The sequence below is a fragment of the Sorex araneus genome, chromosome 4 (assembly GCF_027595985.1).
Source record: "Sorex araneus isolate mSorAra2 chromosome 4, mSorAra2.pri, whole genome shotgun sequence".
Classification (NCBI taxonomy): Eukaryota; Metazoa; Chordata; class Mammalia; order Eulipotyphla; family Soricidae; genus Sorex; species Sorex araneus.
The window spans coordinates 110,510,372-110,529,501 of record NC_073305.1 but is presented as its reverse complement, the minus strand read 5'-3'; the positions used below and the strand labels follow the sequence as shown (position 1 = coordinate 110,529,501).

At 46.0% G+C, this 19,130-nt stretch overlaps 2 protein-coding genes across 10 annotated transcripts in view; one reads left to right on the top strand and one right to left on the bottom strand.

Annotated features, from left to right (window-relative positions):
* DOP1A (DOP1 leucine zipper like protein A) overlaps positions 1 to 8,373 on the bottom strand; it is a 111,722-nt gene extending 103,349 nt beyond the window's left edge. For 8 of the 9 annotated variants that reach the window (XM_055134471.1, XM_055134475.1, XM_055134476.1 and 5 more), the window contains exon 1: positions 8,242 to 8,373. The gene's annotated coding sequence lies outside the window, so the exon portion shown is untranslated. The remainder of the gene's footprint in view (positions 1 to 8,241) is intronic. The other variant, XM_055134472.1, reaches the window with a different exon arrangement.
* Positions 8,374 to 13,424: 5,051 nt separating this feature from the next.
* The window catches only part of UBE3D (ubiquitin protein ligase E3D), a 160,160-nt gene continuing 154,454 nt past the window's right edge, over positions 13,425 to 19,130 (top strand). The window contains exon 1 of the mRNA XM_055136148.1: positions 13,425 to 13,598. Coding sequence (XP_054992123.1) covers positions 13,522 to 13,598 — 77 coding nt within the window. The 5' untranslated portion in view covers positions 13,425 to 13,521. The remainder of the gene's footprint in view (positions 13,599 to 19,130) is intronic.

Below are 19,130 nucleotides of genomic sequence, written 5' to 3'. Positions count from 1 at the left end.
TCCAGTGTCTCATACATAAAAGACTATGATTAAGGGACCATATCACTGGTCCCTTTTATTACATTATAAGATGTAATACATTTATTACATTCTAAGATGTAAATAAAACACCTCGTAAAATCCTATGTTTTCAGATCCTTACAAAACTCTTCAGGAGCAGGGCTAAGTGACAATAAGCCTTGTGAAGAAGTTACTCCTGTTCTATCCTTTCAGTTCTTCTGATTACACCAGCAGTCTAAGGCTGGTGCCAGGATGCAGTAGCATCTCTGTAACTCTTGCTAATCTCCTCTCCCTTCCAACAAAACAGACCTTGGGAGGAGAGATTTCAGCAAGCTGGAATTGAAGTGCTGACTTGATTTAGGAGTGATAAAATATTGATATAATGTTAATATGTTCATCTGGTAAGGTTCCTCTGAGAGTAGATGAGGTGACTAAACAATTCTTTTATATTTTGTCACTTTTAGCATTATGTGTTGCTTCTGTTTATGGCAAGTGATGATTCTTTTTTATTGATGGCAATATTTCAGGTTCCTGTTAAAAAAAACTATATCAGTCATATCAATATAAATCAGTCACTGTCATCCCATTGCTCATCGATTTGCTTGAGTGGGCACCAGTAATGTCTCCATTGCGAGACTTGTTGTTATTGTTACTGTTTTTGGCATATAGAATATGCCACTGGTAGCTTGCCAGGCTCTGCCGTGCGGGTGAGATACTCTCGATAGCTTGCCGGGCTCTCAATATAAATACGCAGAAAAATATGAAAAGAACATTACTTAAGGAAAAAAATGATTCTTGCAAGACTGAAATGTTTTGCAGATTGTAATGATGCCAGCTAATGAAAAGGGGAAAGTGTATTTAACTGGAGCAGAGCCTTACTGGTACAAAGCTAATGTGTGAGCAACAGAGAGACTGACTCACATTATCAATATAAATACACAAGTAAAAGCTAGAATACATCAAAAATATGGCTACCCGAGGGGTCTGGGAGATAGTTCAGTAGGCTGGAGCACATATTCTGCATGCAGGAACCCTGGGTTTTTCTCTGATATAAATACCAAAACACCAGGAGTGATCCCTGAGCACTGAGTCAGGAGTAGGCCCTGAGCACTGTGGGATAGGAACCTCTCTGTAAGATAACATTGGGTTTATTCTTTCAACCTTGCCACAGGAAACTTTAGGTTTATCTGGTCACACCCATCACAGTGCTTCCCAAGTCACTCTCATTCCTTTGTTTATCTGTAAACTCTTATCTGTGCCCTCCTCCCCAAACAGTTAATCCCCTATTCCCTAATCAGATTCTGTTAGATTGTAAAATCAGATCCTTCTAAGGACACTGAACTTGTATTATGTCTTTTACCTTAAAGCTTTAGGTATTAGGCATATCACTGATATACCTAAAACAGCACACATATATTTGGTTTTAACATACTTGCTTGTATTCTCTTATATACGTTCTCTATCCCTCTCGGAGAACCGGCAAGTTACCGAGTATCCCGCCCACACGGCAGAGCCTGACAAGCTCCCCGCATCGCATTTGATATGCCAAATACAGTAACAATAACGGGTCTCATTCCCTTGACCCTGAAAGAGCCTCCAATACAGTACCGTTTGGAAGGATGAGTAAGGAGAGGCTGCTAAACTCTCAGGGCTGGGACGAATGGAGACATCACTGGTGCCCATCCGAGCAAATTGATGAACAACGGGATGATAGTGATATAGTGATACCTTAAAACAATGTCTTTTCTGTATGGACATAGGAAGATAGCTAATAATGTGCTTTTGTAACTTGGGATCTAATTGACTCCGAATAATATTTACTCCTGGGCATCTGCTTTCTCAACTCAGTAGCCCTTAGTTCCTAACACCTCAAAAGCAGGGTCCCGATGAGGGACTGAATGGACACAGGGCAAGCTGTGAGCTACCCTGGCATTGAAATGGGCCAGTCCAAGCACCATAATACTTAAATATAAGTCCATGACCAAGAGCATGGTCATGGACAAACTCTGTCATAACCCAAAAGAGATAACTGGATAAGGACCCTGCTGGGGTTAGGAAGACTAACCTGGCCTGAGGACTGTGGCCTGGAATATATAGTGAGATGTCCTCAGGAAGAACCAAACCTTAAGTTTGATATATCTCTTACTGAACTGGAGCAATAGCACAGCAGGTAGGGCATTTGCCTTGCACGTGGCCGACCCGGGTTCAATTCTTCTGTCCCCCCTAGAGAGCCCAGCAAGCTACTGAGAGTATCCTGCCCGAATGGCAGAGCCTGGCAAGCTCCCCATGGCGTATTCGATATGCCAAAAACAGTAACAAGTCTCACAATGGAGACGTTACTGGTGCCCACTCAAGCAAATCGATGAACAATGGGATGATAGTGCTACAGTGCTATATCTCTTACTGTGCTCATACAGAATGACATCGCTAGAAATATTAGAAATAGATTTACTGCAACTATTTAAGTGGATTACTAGCTGAGGAAAGGAGAAAACAACACATCCTGGATGGGATCCCACCCTTGAGCAGATTTCCTAGTAATCTGGAGTAATCTCCTTAGATGAGATTTTGTCCTTGAGTTAATTTCCTGGAGGAGTGGCCTTACATCTCTTTGTTGATTTATTAATGTTCAACCCCACCTTTGTATCACCACCCTATGTGATCGCTATATAAACTGAGACTGTAAGAGCAGAGGGGATCAGAGTCAGGGGATCTAGGATCTAGGAATGAAGAGTGTGTAAGATAGGAGAGAGGAGAGAGTGGATAAACAGCCATTAATCAGCAACCAGCTTGGTCCTCATTCCTTCCTTCGTCCGCCCTTCACCATCAGTCTCCACGGGGTGGGAGAAGGCGTGAGGCTACCAAACACAAGCGGTGCTCGAGAGAGATGGAGCACCATGGCCTAGCCTGCTGGAGTGAATTCACAGCACTCCCCCCGCTAAGTATACACCCCTTCACCCCCCTCAAAAAAAAAAAAAAAACAGAACAAAAAAGAAAAGCTTGCCTACAAGAAAACTGAGATGTCTTGCCTGAATTGAAACTAAAAGGTGGACGTGACAAAACATGTCTGAAATACAGTATGAATTTGGCTATAAACTAGCCCAGATTTAAGATGCTTTTTGAACTCCACACCTATGGTCCTGGCTGGCTCCAGGGTGGGCATCTGTGAAGCTACACTCAGGGAGATCCCGCCCTCCCTGGGAAATGACGACTGTAAAGAAACTCCATCAATTAGCCTGTTCTTTCCAGAGGAAGCAATCTAAGTTTCCATCTCAAGCACTCCATACTTCTCCCTTCACCCGTACCACGATTGGACTCGTGCTTGCTTTGCTATGTTCACCACTCATACAGTCATCTATAATCATCATGGAATTGACTTGAACCTTAAAGCCTTGCACATAAGGAAGTTAGCCTTGGTGGAATGCGAACCTCACATTGTATATAGCCAATATTTGAAGATGATATAAGAATGACCAAAGCTAAAAAAACGTATCTACCTGATAAACAAACCCGTGCATACTATGAACAAGCCACTGGCTTAGCCACCGAGAAAAACAGAAAACAAAGCTTGAAGAAATGTAACTATGAAAGTCAGAAGGAAATGGCCTCAAAATGAAATGGTCATAAAAGAATTCGAGAACAAGGAGGCATCTGAGCAAGGCCTAGATGGGGAGGATTTCAACTTGAAGAGTCAGGGAGCATTTTCAAAAACAGAAGCTTGACAACAAAGCTGAGAGGCCAGAGGGCCCAGAGCAGCAAACCACACCTGAGAGGGGACATGTTTCAAATCTGTGATGCTGGTTACAGTAGATATGTGTGTACTATATGCATAAAGGGCTGGAGCAATAGCACAGCGGGTAGGGCGTTTGCCTTGCACGCAGCCAACCTGGCTTCGGTTCCTCCACCCCTCTAGGAAAGCCCAGCAGGCTACCGACAGTATCCCACCTGCACGGCAGAGCCTGGCAAGCTACTGTGGCATATTCGATATGCCAAAAGCAGTAACAAGTCTCACAATGGAGACGTTACTGGTGCCTACACCAGCAAATCCAAGAGCAAAGGGATGACACTGATGGCAGTGATGATAAAAGGAGTGGACATTCTATAGGTAAACCCACCCCCAATAAAACTCTTATCACTGATCTATGCAACCAAAGTCATTGAGGTTTCAGGCCCAGGGGGCATGGGGTAGGGGAAGGGAATACAAGGAAGAGAAAAGGGAAATCAGAATTTAAAGAGAAGTGGTCAAAGGTATTTTCATATAAATTTCCCTTTTGTTTTGGTTTTGTGGGGGCCCCCTCAGGCCTCTTCCTGGCAATGCTCCGTGGACATTCACCACCGTATCATGGATGGGGGTGAGGCAAGGTAAGCATCTCAACCGCTCTACTATCTCTCCAACTCCTACTTTAATATAATAAATTTTTAATAAAACCATAATTTATTCTACAACACAGCAGTCTCTCTACTGAATTTCATTTCAGAGAGACCATACTTGACTTAAAGCTTACCCATTAAAATTAAATGGACTGTTCCAGTACCTCCACCCCCACATCCGTCCTCCCCCCATCCCCCCAGTAAAAGGATGCATTAACAGCACTCACCCCTAACAAAGTGCCACAGACAGAAACACCCACACTGTTCTGCGGTAGTGACAAATGACAAAATTCAGTATAATATTATTACTGTATTTAACACCTAGCTCCTGTACATAAGCAATGTAGGAAGAGTGTAGAATTTATCTCCAAAAATCTTTCCAAAAGTTCTCTCCAAAAATCTAAGCTTTTAAACTTAGGTACTGATTATTAAGTACATCTCAAGTGATTCTTTTTATTTTGGTTTTGCTTTTTGGGTCACACTCGGCAATGCACAGGGGTTACTCCTGGCTCTGCACTCAGGAATTACTCCTGGTGGTGCTTGCGGGACCGTATGGGATGCTGGGAATCGAAGGAATCGAACCCGGGTCAGCCGTGTGTAAGGCAAATGCCCTACCCACTGTGCTATTGCTCGAGCCCTTTCACGTGGTTCCTTAACACATCTCAAGCTTCAAGAATTAAGAGAGGGAAATCACAGTGACATGAGTATCAACATGTCTTGTTAGAACTTTGCCATGCCATTCTGAATAAAATCAGTAATTTCACCATAAAAGCAAATTCAAAACATGAGTTAATCACTGTTAAAGAATTAAGAGAACAACAACAAAAGGCCCTCTCCTGTAATAAACTAAGGCACTAAGGCTCACAAAAATATGTGTTTCATTAATGTTAATATTTCACTAAGAATGAAGGTCACCCTTTTGTTATGCCAGTGAGTTACCATTAGATTTTCAGGCTTAAAACTGAAAAAGCTGAATGTAGACAATTTCACTTTCACTTACTTGTGAAAGTAACACTTGTTATTTTGTTACTTTATTATTTTGGGGGGCTTGGGGCAAAACCCAGCAACACTCAGGGGTTTACTCCTGGCTCTGTGAACCACTCCTAGAGGTGCCTGAGGAGCTATATGGGATGCCCGGGCTTGAAGCCGGGCCGGCCTTGTGCAAGGCAAGCACCCTTGTCCCTGTGCTCTCACTCGGGCGGAAAGTAAACAATTTCAGAGATGAAAGAGGACTCAGCCCTAAAAAGTACAATTTCCAGGCTCATCTCCCAAATTCACCACCATGTCAACTCACCCACTGGCCCTGATCCACAGGTTCACGACTGAATCTCCAAGGACCAAGGAGATGCACACCAAGCAGCTACAAATCATGGACACACTGGTACCCGCGGGCTAACAATTCGAGGGTGCCCTCGGGAGAGGGGCAGGCTGAGTTCCCATCCTGCCAAATCCCCGGCAGCTGCACCCACACCTCACAGTGGCTGCCACGCCAACTTCGACCCCACCGTTTCACTCATACTCGCTGCAAAGATACCAAGCAGATACCAGGTACCTGAAAATTTTCAAGTACTCTGGTGTCCAAGCTGAGAACTCTGAGGTCTTCTAGGAGTGGAGGCGGGTAGCCTCAGGCGGAAAGCCCCAATAGCCAAGCCCACAGCCCACAACTGCTTGCAACTCACTGGCCTAAAACTTGGATCCTGAAGTCAATGAACCTGCAAATTCTTCATTATTGAAATTTCAGTAGGAGCACACCAAATTAGATGGAAAAGTAACAGAGAAGCCAGCTAAACTCAACAAACCGAAATAACCCAAGAAGGCTCAACTAGCAACAAACAGCTTAGCTCATCTGTAGGCAAGGTCTTAAAAATCCGGTGGTGAGGGGCTGGAGCGATAGCACAGCGGGGAGGGCGTTTGCCTTGCACGCGGCCGACCCGGGTTCTAATCCCAGCATCCCATATGGTCCCCTGAGCACCGCCAGGAGTGATTCCTGAGTGAAGAGCCAGGAGTAACCCCTGTGCATCGCCAGGTGTGACCCAAAGACCAAAAAAAAAAAAAAAATCCGGTGGTGAGATAGTATATTTTTTACATACACTTTTTTACTGAAGCACTTTTGATAATCACTCCGAGCATTGAGTTGTAATAAGCAATATGAAATAAATGATCATGTGCTTGCTAAGGGGGCAGGCTTGGGAACGGGTTTGGAAAATGGTAAACAGTGGTGGAGGGAAGGTCACCTTAGTGGCAGGATTGGTGGTGGAACACTGAGAAGTCTGTAACAACTGTATTAGGAACAACTTTGTCAACCATGGTATTTAAATAAAGTATTTCATCTTTTTCAAAAAGGTGTAATTTCCAAATTCTCCTTATGTAAATATCGTGGGAAATACTAGTAAGCTAACCAGGTGAGGTAAGTTCAGAAATACAGCTATAGATACATACATTTTTAAGCACAGCAGTAAAGATTTTATTTAGTCCAGCAGCAAAAGGCAGATAAAAACCTGACTTACTCCAACCTCCCAACTCCATGGGACATAACTTGGAGTAGTAAGTAATCCTATTTCTCAGTTCAAAGGAAACATGATTTTGAATTCAGGTCTTTGGAAAGTCCCAGAAACACAGCACAGAACAGAGACCAGAGAGAAAAACACCTGCTTAACAGAAGCACAAAGAGATTGCCTCAATCCAGGCCAGGGTCCTTTGCACTCCTTCATCTACAAAAGACAACTCATCTGGTTCTCAAACATCTACTAATAGTTCATTGACATTTGATTTTTTTTTTTTTGGTCTATGATGTCATATGTTCCGGCCTGTGTGTGAACTTCGGTGTTTTAAATATTCCCGAGCTCCTCCTAATCGGAACTGCAGATTGACTCGCTGTTCCTTGGCAAAGTAGAGAATGATCTGAGTAGAAAGGTAATCACGAAATGAAAGCACCTGTACAGCTGGTCTTAATTTCCGCCTGTGATAACTTGTCAGCGCCACCGAATCACTGTGCCGCTTACCCAGTGGCCTCCTGGGTGCTGAGCACAAATGCTGGCCTAAGTTCCCCAGAGCCGAATGGAAGACTTTCTGTCTGCATAGAGCAGCAACAGCAGGGCCAAGAGACGTCTCGGCTGCTATTTCTGGGCTGCTGGGCCAGGTGCACGCCTCTCCTTTCTCTTATTATCAATAGCCCGCATTGCTTTCTGCAAGGTACTCCAAACCTGATCTCTGCTCTCTTTGCCATTTCCCTGACTCCAAGAGAGGGGACCTGGGGGGAGGGGGCGGTCCTCAGAGAGGTTCCTAAGAACCATAAAAACACAGTTTTTGCCAGGCTGGACGGAAAGCGCCGAGAGTGGAGGTGTGTGTGTGTGGGGGGGGGGGGGATAGGGGGTGTCGTTCCCTGCGCCCAGCGGAGGCGGTCAGCAGGAGACCCGTCCAGCGACGAGCCCCTGGCTCGGTTGCAACTTCAAAGCCTCGGGAATCAAAGGGGATCTGTTAACAACTTCCGACTGGGGATCGGGCTTCCTCTAAGCAACTTCTTCCTCCTGCCACCCCTGGCCTCGCAGTCTCCACCCTCCCTCCCCGAGGTGGCCAGCTCGGGAACCGAGACTCAGCCACGGGGCTGGACGCCGCCAACAAAGCAGACCTCCCGCCCACCCCCCACCCCCCGCACCCCCTCCACTCCCGGGGGCCGCCGCCGGAGAGCACAGGGGCGCGACCCGCACCCCGGTCCCGGCCCAGCCCGCGCCCCCGCCCCCGGGGCCCGGGCGGCTACCCCCCGCGAAGCCGGCGCAGCCCGACCCGCACGCAGGGGCGTTCCCGGGCGCTGCAGGCCGGCGGGAGCCTCGCGACCGCGCGGGCGGCGAACGGGGCTGGAGACGCGGTTACCTGCGGTGGGCCTGGCCGCTCCCCGCCGCCGCCGTCGCTTCTCCTGGCAACCGCGGCAGCGACACGGAGCTCCCGAGCCGGAGGGGCCTAGTGACAGCTCCCAGCGTGCACCGCGCCGCGCCCACGCCGGCGTCGACGTCCGCGCCCCGGGCCCCGCCCCCGGCCCCGGCCCCGGCCCCGGCCCGCCGGGCTGGTGTCGCCACAGCGCCCCCGAGCGGACGCACGGGGAACTGACCCAGGGCCCGCAAAGGCGGACGCTACAAAGAGTGATGTTGTGGTTGGCTTTGGTGCAGCAGGTGAACGCGGGGTCTCGGGCAGAGGAAGCGTGTGTGTGTGTGTGTGTGTGTGTGTGTGTGTGTGTGTGTGTGTGTGTGTGTGGTCCAGCTGATCCATATCCCTCATCGCTAGTGTTTCTAACGCAGCAGCAGCCTCTTCCTTCTTGAAAGAGGCTTCTAAAGGATGCTAAAAATTGGGAACGGCTTTTTGTTTGTTTTTTGGATCACACCGGCGATGCACAGGGGTTACTCCTGGCTCTGCACTCAGGAATTACCCCCGGCGGTGCTCGGGGGACCATGTGGGATGCTGGGAATCGAACCGAGGTTGTCCGAGTCCAAGGCAAACGTCCTACTTGCTGTGCTATTGCTCCAGCCCCGTGAACAGCTTTTAAAGATGCGTAAAGATGCATCATTTCGGCCTGTTGTTTTTCTTTCTAGGTCTGGGGGCCACACCCAGCGGTACTCGGATCTTATTCCTGTCTCTGTGCTGAGGAATCATATGTGGATAAAACAGGAGTCTGTTGGATGCAAAGCAAGCACCTTAACCCCTTTCTATCTCTCCAGCCTTTATGTCTGTATTATCCCTCACTATTTCATAGGAGAAACTTGCGATTCTGTAACATTAGGGAACACAAAGTAAGGAAAAAAAGAGTGGGTATCAGATTTAGGACTATTTTGAATTTCGGAGTCTGAATTGTGCATTGTAGAATTGGACCACTTTGACTGGATCTTGGGGTCAAAAGGAATGATTCCAAAAATTTGACAAGCATGCCACTATATAAATGAAATAAAAGAACTGTTGACAATTCAAATAATTGAGTCAGAGAGATAGTACAACAGGTAAGGCACTACTAGTCTTGCACTAGACTGATCATGTTTCAGTCCCCAGAACCACCAGGGGTGACCTCTGAGCTAGAAGTAAGTCCTGACCACAACCAGGTGTAGCCCAAGACAAAACAAAATTAAAACTGAAATAAAAATTAAATTCAAATAAAAATTCAAATAATTGTGACAAGCATACTGTATTAATATACGTCTCAAAATATAATATGTCACCACTGAAGAACTTGATGACTTTGGGAAGTTAAAAGCAGTTGAACTCATCATTCTAAGTAAATCATTTGAGTTGAAATCACAGTAAGCGTAATGCTTTAAACCAAGTTCTTACCTCTATCATGGTTTTGGATTTGAAGCAAACCATGAATTTAGAAATCCCTTTTGGGACTAGCGGCTGCTCCTAGGGCTGAGCGCAGGCTTGGAGGCAGGAGGCCTTTGTCAGAGACCCAATAACACCTGGTTCCCCCAATGCATCTGGAAGCACCCCGTAAGCCCAACAAGGTGTGATCCCACCCCAACAAAACAAAAAGCAACAAAAGGCTTAAAAATTCTACTGATTTTAATATTTTACTTGTTTTGGAAAATGCTGTCATTGGTGTATGGCAATTGCATATTTATTATGCAACAATGAATGGCAATAAATAAATGATGTTCTGTATAAAAGGCATCGTTTCTCTTGTTTTTTTAAAAAAATAAAACTATCAAGTTCCTGTTTTTAAAAATAATTTTATTACAATTCAACCAAGGTTTAATAGTTATCGTTTTTCTGTTATAGTTCTATTATAAAGTGGCTATGTTATACTGGTGGTGATAAATTCAGACACTTGTGTCAGTTTTTTTTGTGTGTGCAAAAGTAGCACTGTTGTCATTGATTTGCTTGAGCGGCACCAGTAACGTCTCCATTGTGAGACTTGTTGTTACTGTTGTTGGCATATTGAATACACCACAGGTAGATTGGCAGGCTCTGCCGTGTGAGTGGGATACTCTTGGTAGCTTGCCAGGCTCTCCAAGAGGGATTGAGGAATAGAACCTGGGTTGGCTGTATGCAAGGCAAATGTCCTATCCACTGTGCTATTGGTCCAGCCCTCTGCAAAAGAAATAGTGGGAAATATATGCATGAAATTTCTCGAAGATTATGAAATTGACTAGTCCCGTGATTCATAATACCAAACTTAACCAAATTTTCTACTTCCCTAATTAAAAAACTTACTACCTTTTTGCAATCATTTCTATCTTGGAGTCATAAGACTAAATTGAAAAATAATGCCAAGTCAGTCCCAGGTATTTGCTACCTGGGAGGTGACCTGACCCAAGACAAACCTGAATCATAAAGAAAAGCAAGAATAACCTGTCCCTTTGCTTGTACATCAGATCAAGATGTTCTTGTGCCCAGGCCTTCTGGGGATATGTCCAGAGTAGCCACCATCAGGCTGAGGTCTACTCACCCCACGGTACCTCTTCATCTGACATCAACATGAGCCTCTCTGTTCCCTAGGAAAGCAAACACCTTGTATTTCAAGGCATATCTATGAGTTCCAGGGTCTCTGACACCTTTTGCTCTATGGGAAAAGTCTCCTTCCTTCTGAAGACGGGAAAGCATCAGAGAGGGAATGAAAGTTGGCCTCTCAAGCTCTCCAGCAGCCTCCTTTCTGCCCTAGTTCCTCGGGAGAAGACCCTGGCGGGGCAGGGTGGGGAATACCAGAGTTACTGTGTGAACCCAGAGATGAGTCGAGAATATTCCTCAAGCTGTCACCAGCCACCTGGAGCATGTTGTAGACAAGTCAAGGCCTTTTGGTTTCTTGCCATTCAAGAATGTGCTGCCTTGGAAAATCAGATATGTGGGAACCTGTGACTGAGATCTCCAAGCCCACTTGGATCAGGACTGGGCCTCCTCCCAGGTCCCCAGTTTTCCAGTAGCTTGGCAGTCACACCCACAAATCCCCTCCCCCCCACACACCCCATGTAATCTCATCAATGGCCAAGACCTAGAGACTATGAACTAAAGCTCCCGGAAGATAATGACATGGAATTTCCTGGACATTATATTCTACCCATAACAAGCAATACAAAACAAATCGTTTAGCATTGCGTTTTCAGCAGGTCTGAGTGGTGGTGAGACGGGTGTCGAAATATTCAATGTAACCAAAGTAGAGAGAGAGTATGGAGGAAATTGTCTGCCACACAGGCAGGGGAAGGGTTGGAATGGGGGTGGGGGAAATACTGGGGATTTTGGTGGTGGAACATGTGCACTGGTGAAGGGATGAGTGTTTGATGATTATATGACCAAAGGTCAAACAGGAAAGCTGTGTAGCTATATTTCATGGTGAATCAAAAAAAAGGGGAAAATAATAATAAAATAATAAAATAAAGTTAACATTCAGAATAGAATAAAAAAAAATAATAGAATAAAAAAAAGTTTATGCCCAATTAAATCAGCTTAATCAATGACTGAATAAATAGCAGTACTCCTACATTATTAAAGAAAAAAAAAGAATAATGTGCTGCCTCATACTCTAGGAAAAACCAACTCTACAGATCTTGAGTTTGGACCAGCAGTTGCAGTAATCAGGTATGGGGGACTACAGGTGGCTGCCCCATCCAGGGCACTTTTTTTGCTGTCATACATAGCAGCATGGGCGAGCCCCTGCCTGTGAGTACCTTTGTTCTATCAGCAGCCCCGCTCCCAGGTTACTAATAAAAAAGGAAAAGAAAAGAAAAGAAAAGAAAAGAAAAGAAAAGAAAAGAAAAGAAAAGAAAAGAAAAGAAAAGAAAAGAAAAGTGGGTTTGGGGTAGGACACTGGACAGTGCAGCCCCTCTTCATGTCCCTCTCAGCCTGGTCCTCCTGTACTAGCCAAAGAAGTATACACAGGACCAGCGATGGGACACACCCAGTGGTGCTTAGGGCTTACACCAGATTCTGTGTTCAGGGATCATTCCTGAAGGGGCTCAGGAATGGAACTGCTGTTGGCTGTGTGCAAGGAAAAGGTCTTATGTCTGTACTATTCCTCCAGCACCAGAGTTATCTCTATTTATTGATTGTTTTGTTGCTTTTGGTCACACCAAGTGGTGCTCATGGCTTACTCCTGAGAGTTCTCAGGGATCACTCCTGACTGGGTTTGTGGGAGCATTGGGGATGTCGGAGACCATACTCAGGTGAGAGGTATGCAAAGCAAGGGCTCTGCGCACTGTGCCTGGATCAGTCCACCTCCCGGATTTTGTTTTTAAGGTCACTTGCCAAGTTCTGCCCCCAGGAAGGGAGGTGAAGACTGTTCTCAAGTGCAGAGCTGGTGCTGGAAAAAAACTCTGAACGAGAACTAAGTCTTGGAAGGAGATAAAAAGATACACATGATAACCTTTCAGCATCTGTATGGCAAACCATAATGTCTAAAATGAAAGAAAGAAAGAGAAAGAGAGAGAAGAGAAGTGCCTGCCTAGTCAGGCTGGGGGGGTGTGGCTTGAAGGTGGGAGAGGAAAACAGGGGATAATGGTGCTGGGAAATTATACTGGTGGAGGAATGGGTATTTCAGTCACTGTATGACTGAAACACAATTATGAACCATTTTGTGATGCTTTATCTCATGGCAATTCAATAAAAAGCACTGTAATCCCATTGCTCATCGATTTGCTCGAGTGGGCACCAGTAGCATCTCCAGTGTGAGACTTGTTATTACTGTTTTTGGTTTATCAAATATGCCATGGGTAGCTTGCCAGGCTCTGTGGTGTGGGCTGGTATACTCTCGGTAGCTTGCCAGGCTCTCCAAGAGGAATGGAGGAATCGAACCTAGGTCGGCCCTGTGCAAGGCAAACACCCTACCCACTGTGCTATCGCTCCAGTCCAACAGTAAAAATATATACATAAAATAAAACAGTTAAATACATGCCCTTCATTTGATTTTTTATTATTATTTTAATTAATCACCGTTCGTTGACTTTTTGAAAATAAAATGTTTTAATTATTAAAAAATAAATAAAAAAAAAAAGCTCGAGGCGACGCGTGAAGGATCGGGCGGCGGCGCACTCTCCGGCCGCCAGGTGGCGCTGTGGGCTGGCGATGGTGTCCGTGGCGCCGTAGTTCCGGGCATCCCGGGCGTCCAGCCCCACGTGCGTGCAGCGCTCCGAGCCCGGCTGGCCTCGCGTGGTGGTCGCAGCCCCGGACCCATCGCTAGCCATGGCAGCTGCTGGCACCAAGGCGCGCCTGCTCCTAGAAGTGCGGGGAAGCCTGCAGAGCGCTCTGCTGATCGTCGGGTAAGGGCAAAGGCGGGGCTACAGTTGGGGCATCTGCGCGGAGCTGGATTGGGGCTGCCCCGGGTCCCCGCCTTCCTTGCTGGGACGATCGGAGTCTCCCGTTCTCCTGTTCTTAGAGCTCTAACACCGATTCCCCCCTACGAAGTCCTCCAGAGTCCCTAGGCCCCTCCTGCCCTGGCCACCGCGGCGTCACTTGGGAGCCTTGTTGGAAAGCGCAGCCCGACCCCCACGTCTGACCCGTAGAAGCCAAACTAAACCTTTGAACACGCTCCCTAGGCTGCGAGTGCAGGTTTGAGTGGCTGGGCTGCAGGTAAATGCCGGCCCAGCTGAGCGATTCCAGCAAAACCGAAAACAACCTTGCCAGCCGCGTCCTAAGCAACATTTCCTAAAGCGACCTGTTTGATCAGTAGCTTAAAAACAACAACAACAACAAGAAACTGATGCACAGAAAGTGGACACAGTGGTAATACGCATGTGCGGGGCATTAAGAAAGGCTGTAGGGTTGGAGAGGGGGCGGTGTCTGTTATGCATGGCTGAAGTTCCACAGAGAATTCTGCAATCGTTTAGCTCTTACTGCTACGCCGGCTAGAAACTACTTGACAAAGTGTTCTCTGTATTTTGTTTGTTTGGCTTTGGTCTAGAACTCTGCGTCTGTTCCCTTGTGACCGCTGTTTGAAATAGAGTTAGACACTAAATCCTGGAAGTCTTATTGCAGATTTCCTTTCTGAAGTAGATTGACGGTAACTTTCTCGCTGTTTAGTGTCGAGGTTTTGAATTTTGCAGGAGAATGGAATTTAAATCCCCTCTTCTTCACAATAATCATTTAATCCGATTTTTATCATTGTAAAAGAGAAATTATCTTTGTGCTCCTCCTATCCCCCTCCTACTCCCTCCCCTCCCTTTTCTCTCAAGCCTAAAATTCAGGTGTCTCAGATTACATTTCAGTTTGTGGGTTTATTTGGAACGCCAACCTTACAAAGGAGCTACCCCATAGGAATATTCTCTCCCCTTTTTAATGCAAGACAATTTATTGATTTGTCTCTGGGGGGGGGTCTCTTTGTCTTTTGAGCCTTAGCACCATTTTCTCCAGTTTTGAAAGAAACCAATATTCTGATTTCATTCCACATGGATTCATACACCATGTACTTTGTAGTTTCTTGTCTTTTTCTCCAGCAGTATTTATGGGATTCATATTTAATCTGTAGCATTGCATACATCACTAGTATTTTTCTGTTAGTTTTTGTGTTTGCTTTTGAGTCACACCCTGCAGTGCTCAGGGCTTACTCCTGGCTTTGCACTCCTGGATCACTCCTAGCAGGGTGCTGGACCTGGGCCAGCCCTGAGCCAGGGAAATGCCTAACCCACTGTACTCTGGCCCTGTTTTTTCTTTTTTTCTTGCAAAGTAGCTTTCCACTGTATAACCATATCACTTGTATCACTTGTCTTCCGGTTGATATTCGATTTGCTCGAGCGGGTGCCATTAACGTCTCCATTCGTCCCTGCTGCGTGCTAGTGTAGTCCAGTGATATTTGCTCGCTCCAGGAACAAGATGAGCCTCAAACTTTTCATTCAGGGTTTTGACGAAGAAGTCTGATCATCTCGTTGGTGGGCGGCCATGCCGTCTATTGACGTGGAATCCAGTCAGTAACAGCTCTAGTCAGGCTGTCATCTCTGAATCGCATTATATGTCTGGCCCATCTGATTTTTGATGTCTTGGCAAACAACACAGTGTCCCTGATTCCAACGTCGATGGAGGTTGGAACTCCGGATTCCTTCTCTCACTTGAGCGAGGCGTGATACTCCAAGCATAGCTCTTTTGATTCCTCTTTGGGATACCCGAATAGCATTCTCATCCTGTTTGCGTAGGGCCCAGGTCTCTGAGGCATTCGTTAATGCAGGAAGAACGGTGGAATCGAAAAGATGTGCCCGGAGCCGGAGGTCCTTTTTCCTCTTAACCACTTCTTCAACACTCTTGAAGGCATTCCATGCTGCTCTCTTCCTCCTGTGCAGTTCAGGTACCAGGTAGTCATGTTGAGTTCTCGACCCAGGCACACATAGCTGCTGCATTCGGAGATGTTTGTTCCATTGAGAACAAATGGAGTGTCAGGGACTAGTTCCTTTTTCATGAGCACCGTCTCGTTGAGGTTCAGCTGCAGTCCAACCTTTCCACACTCGCAGTTGAAGTCGGCCAGCATTTGTGCCGCTTGGGTAATGTTTGGCGTTATGAGATATCATCAGCGAAGCGGAGGTGGTGTAATTGCCGACTGTCTATCTTCACTCCCATTCCTTCCCATTCCAGTCGTCGAATGATGTTCTCAAGAGCGGCACTGAAGAGTTTCGGTGAAATGGTATCCTGCCGAACCCCTCTCTTTACGTCAATGATCACTTCCTTGTAGGATGGTGAGATCCTGGTGGTGAATCCGAAATACAGCTCTCGGAGGAACTTGATGTTCTTTATGTATAACCATAAGAAACATTTATCTATTCTTGTAACACTGAATGTTTTCTTTGCTTCTAGAGCTGGTTTAATATGAAAAAGTTGACCTAACATTCTTCAAGGTTTTCTGGGGGGCTTTTATCTTGCGTAATTTATCTTGAGTGATTCCTTAAGAGTGCAGCTGTTGGGTCATAGGGAGCTGGGATCTCTAGTTTTTAAGAAACTGCCATAAGTTTCTACAAAGTGATTGTACAGTTTACATTTTCTTCCTTCAAAAATGAAAGTTAATGAAAGTTCTAAGTGCTTTACCTACTCATGAGCATGTAGTGGTACAAGTCGTTTTTATTTCCACGGTGAAAAGTAGTATCATTGCTTTAATTTGCATTTCTTGGGAGATAAAAAATTGTTAAAAACTTGTTTTATTTTGTTATTTATATATGCTTTTTGTAAAGTGTTTTTTTTTTTTTTTTTTTTTTTTGCTTTTTGAGTCACACCTGGCGATGCACAGGGGTTACTCCTGGCTCTGCACTCAGGAATTACCCCTGGCCGTGCTCAGGGGACCATATGGGATGCTGGGATTTGAACCTGGGTCGGCCGCGTGCAAGGCAAACGCCCTACCCGCTGTGCTATCTCTCCAGCCCCTGTAAAGTGTTTTTTTCTCTCATAAAAAAATGCAAGTTGTTCTAATGCTGAAATTTTTTATTATTTATTAATTTTTTTTCCCTCTGGACTTTCCAGTTTGGAGGCCAATCTTAGCAGTGCTCAGGACTTACCCCTAACTCAGGGATCATTCCTGGTGGAGCTAGAGGGCCCAGATGTGGTGCTGGGGATTGAACCAGGGTCAATTGTGTGTAAGACAAGCACCTTAACCCTGGTACCATTTCTCTGATCTTTCAATTTGAGTTTTTGTCAATTTAAATTAAATGTAAATGTTGATAGGGCTGAGTTTTATTCTTATTTCTAATCTTAAGTGTTCCTAGCGTTTCCTCATTTGGTCTGGTAATCTGGTACAGTTCTCATTTGGACTTTTCATCTAGTAGAATGCGTAGTTCTTTCCTGTTCTTTCCTGTTCCCAGGTTATTCGCTGTATCACTGTCATCCAGTTGCTCATTTATTTGCTCGAGCGGGCACCAGTAACGTCTCCACTGTGGGACTATTTGCTACTGTTTTTGGCATACCAAGTATGCCATGGGTAGCTTGCCAGGCTCTGCCTTGAGGGCGAGATACTCTCGGTAGCTTGCCAGGCTCTCCGAGAGGGACGGAGGAATCGAACCCGGGTTGGCCACCTGCAAGGCAAATGCCCTACACGCTGTGCTATCGCTTCAGCCCACTCCCAGTTTATTAAAGATGTTAGTCACCAGTAGAGTTTGTATTTTCCATGGGTTATGTATGGCTTAAGTGGTAGGACATATGCTGGCATGTACAGGGCTCTGAGTTGAGTCTCTGGGATGGCATGCCCATTTCACTGGTGTGCCCCAAGCCTGTTGAGTGTGGCGTCTTGCCCACCAGGCATGCACTGCCAGGCAGAGCATAGCTAGAAGGGGTCCCCCTCACCACTAACCCCACCAAAAACCTACTTAAGATGGTTTAAAAAATTTTTTAAAACTCTTAAACTCTTTTCGGTACTTTCTTACATGTGTTGAGAGGATGATATATTCTCTTAATCAGATTAGAAAACATTTTGTTGAGCTGGAGAGAGTAAGGGGTTAAGGTGCTTGCCTTGTGTGCAGCCCACCCTGCCCAGTTCCATCCCTCCCACTGCATATGGTTCTCAAGCCCCTGAGTACAGAGCCGGGGTAACCTGAGCACTGCTAGTCATGTATGTCCCCCCCTGAGCCTACCCCCCCCAACCAAAACACAACAACAAAAATTAAAAGCACACTGCTGCTATCTTTGACCTCATTCAAGCTTAGCCAGTTTTTCATATAATATCTAGAATAGTGAAAGAATACTGTTTATAACCATGTATTATATTTTGTTGCCTTATTTTCATTGCATCTTTCATTTCGAAAGAGTTCCTTTGCTACCTTAACTCTGATGTCCCTAATACTTTTAAAAACAATGGCCGGATTGTTTCATAGGTAGCCCCATCTTTGGGATTGTCCTGTGAATGAAGATTAGATTCAGGTTGCGCATCTTGGGCCGTATCACTGTATCACTCTCATCCTATTGTTCAGCGATTTGCTTGAGCAGGCGCCAGGTAACATCTCCATTCGTCCTAGCCCTGAGATTTTAGCAGCCTCTCTTTACTCGTCCTTCCCAAAGGTGCCGCATTGGAGGCTCTTTCAGTGTCAGGGGAATGAGACCCATGATTTTGGCATATCAGATATGCCATGGGGAGCTGTAAAAAAACTAAAGCACGCCAACGGGCATGTGCACTCGCAGGCTCTCCAGGCGGCTCTGTCTCACCCACCGCCCATGCTCGGTGCTCTGGAACCGTTGTGTGTGGCTGTTAGTCAAGGGCAGGCGATGGAAGTAAGAAGGCCAAACTGGTTGCTCAATCAGTATATTTCATTCTCTCTCTCTGCTTCTCTCCCGGCTCTGGATCTCTCTCTGGATCTCACCCCCCCCCCCCCCCACTCTTACAGCCTAGTTAAATCCCCGCAGCATGAGGGGGTTGGGTAGTACACATAGGTGTGGTCACAATCAATAAGGGTAAAGTTCTTTGCCTTCAGGGGATGCTGCTTTTAGGACAGATTCTCCTTCAGCAGGACCCTCCACCCAAGGGCGGAGTCCCATGAGTGTGTTTCTCCTCTCCTCGTCTAGCAAACATATAAGCATTCATAATATTAATCATTTTGTATGGACACAATAAGAAATGCATTAAGCTTATAGAATTGCTCTCCTGGGGCCATCTTGATCTCAGACTACAGTGCTCAGGCCAGATTAGTCTTTCCTATCCCTAGCTGGGTCCTACTCTCGTTGTTACTTTTGGATCATGACAGCATTTGGCCATGATCAAGCTCTTAATTTATAGTTAAGCATTAGGCACTTTGGCCAGGCCCGTCTCTATGCCAGGGTAGTACATAACTCACCGCTTGCCCTGGGTCCGTCCCATCCCTCGTCGAGACCCTGCTTTGGGGGTGCTAGGAACT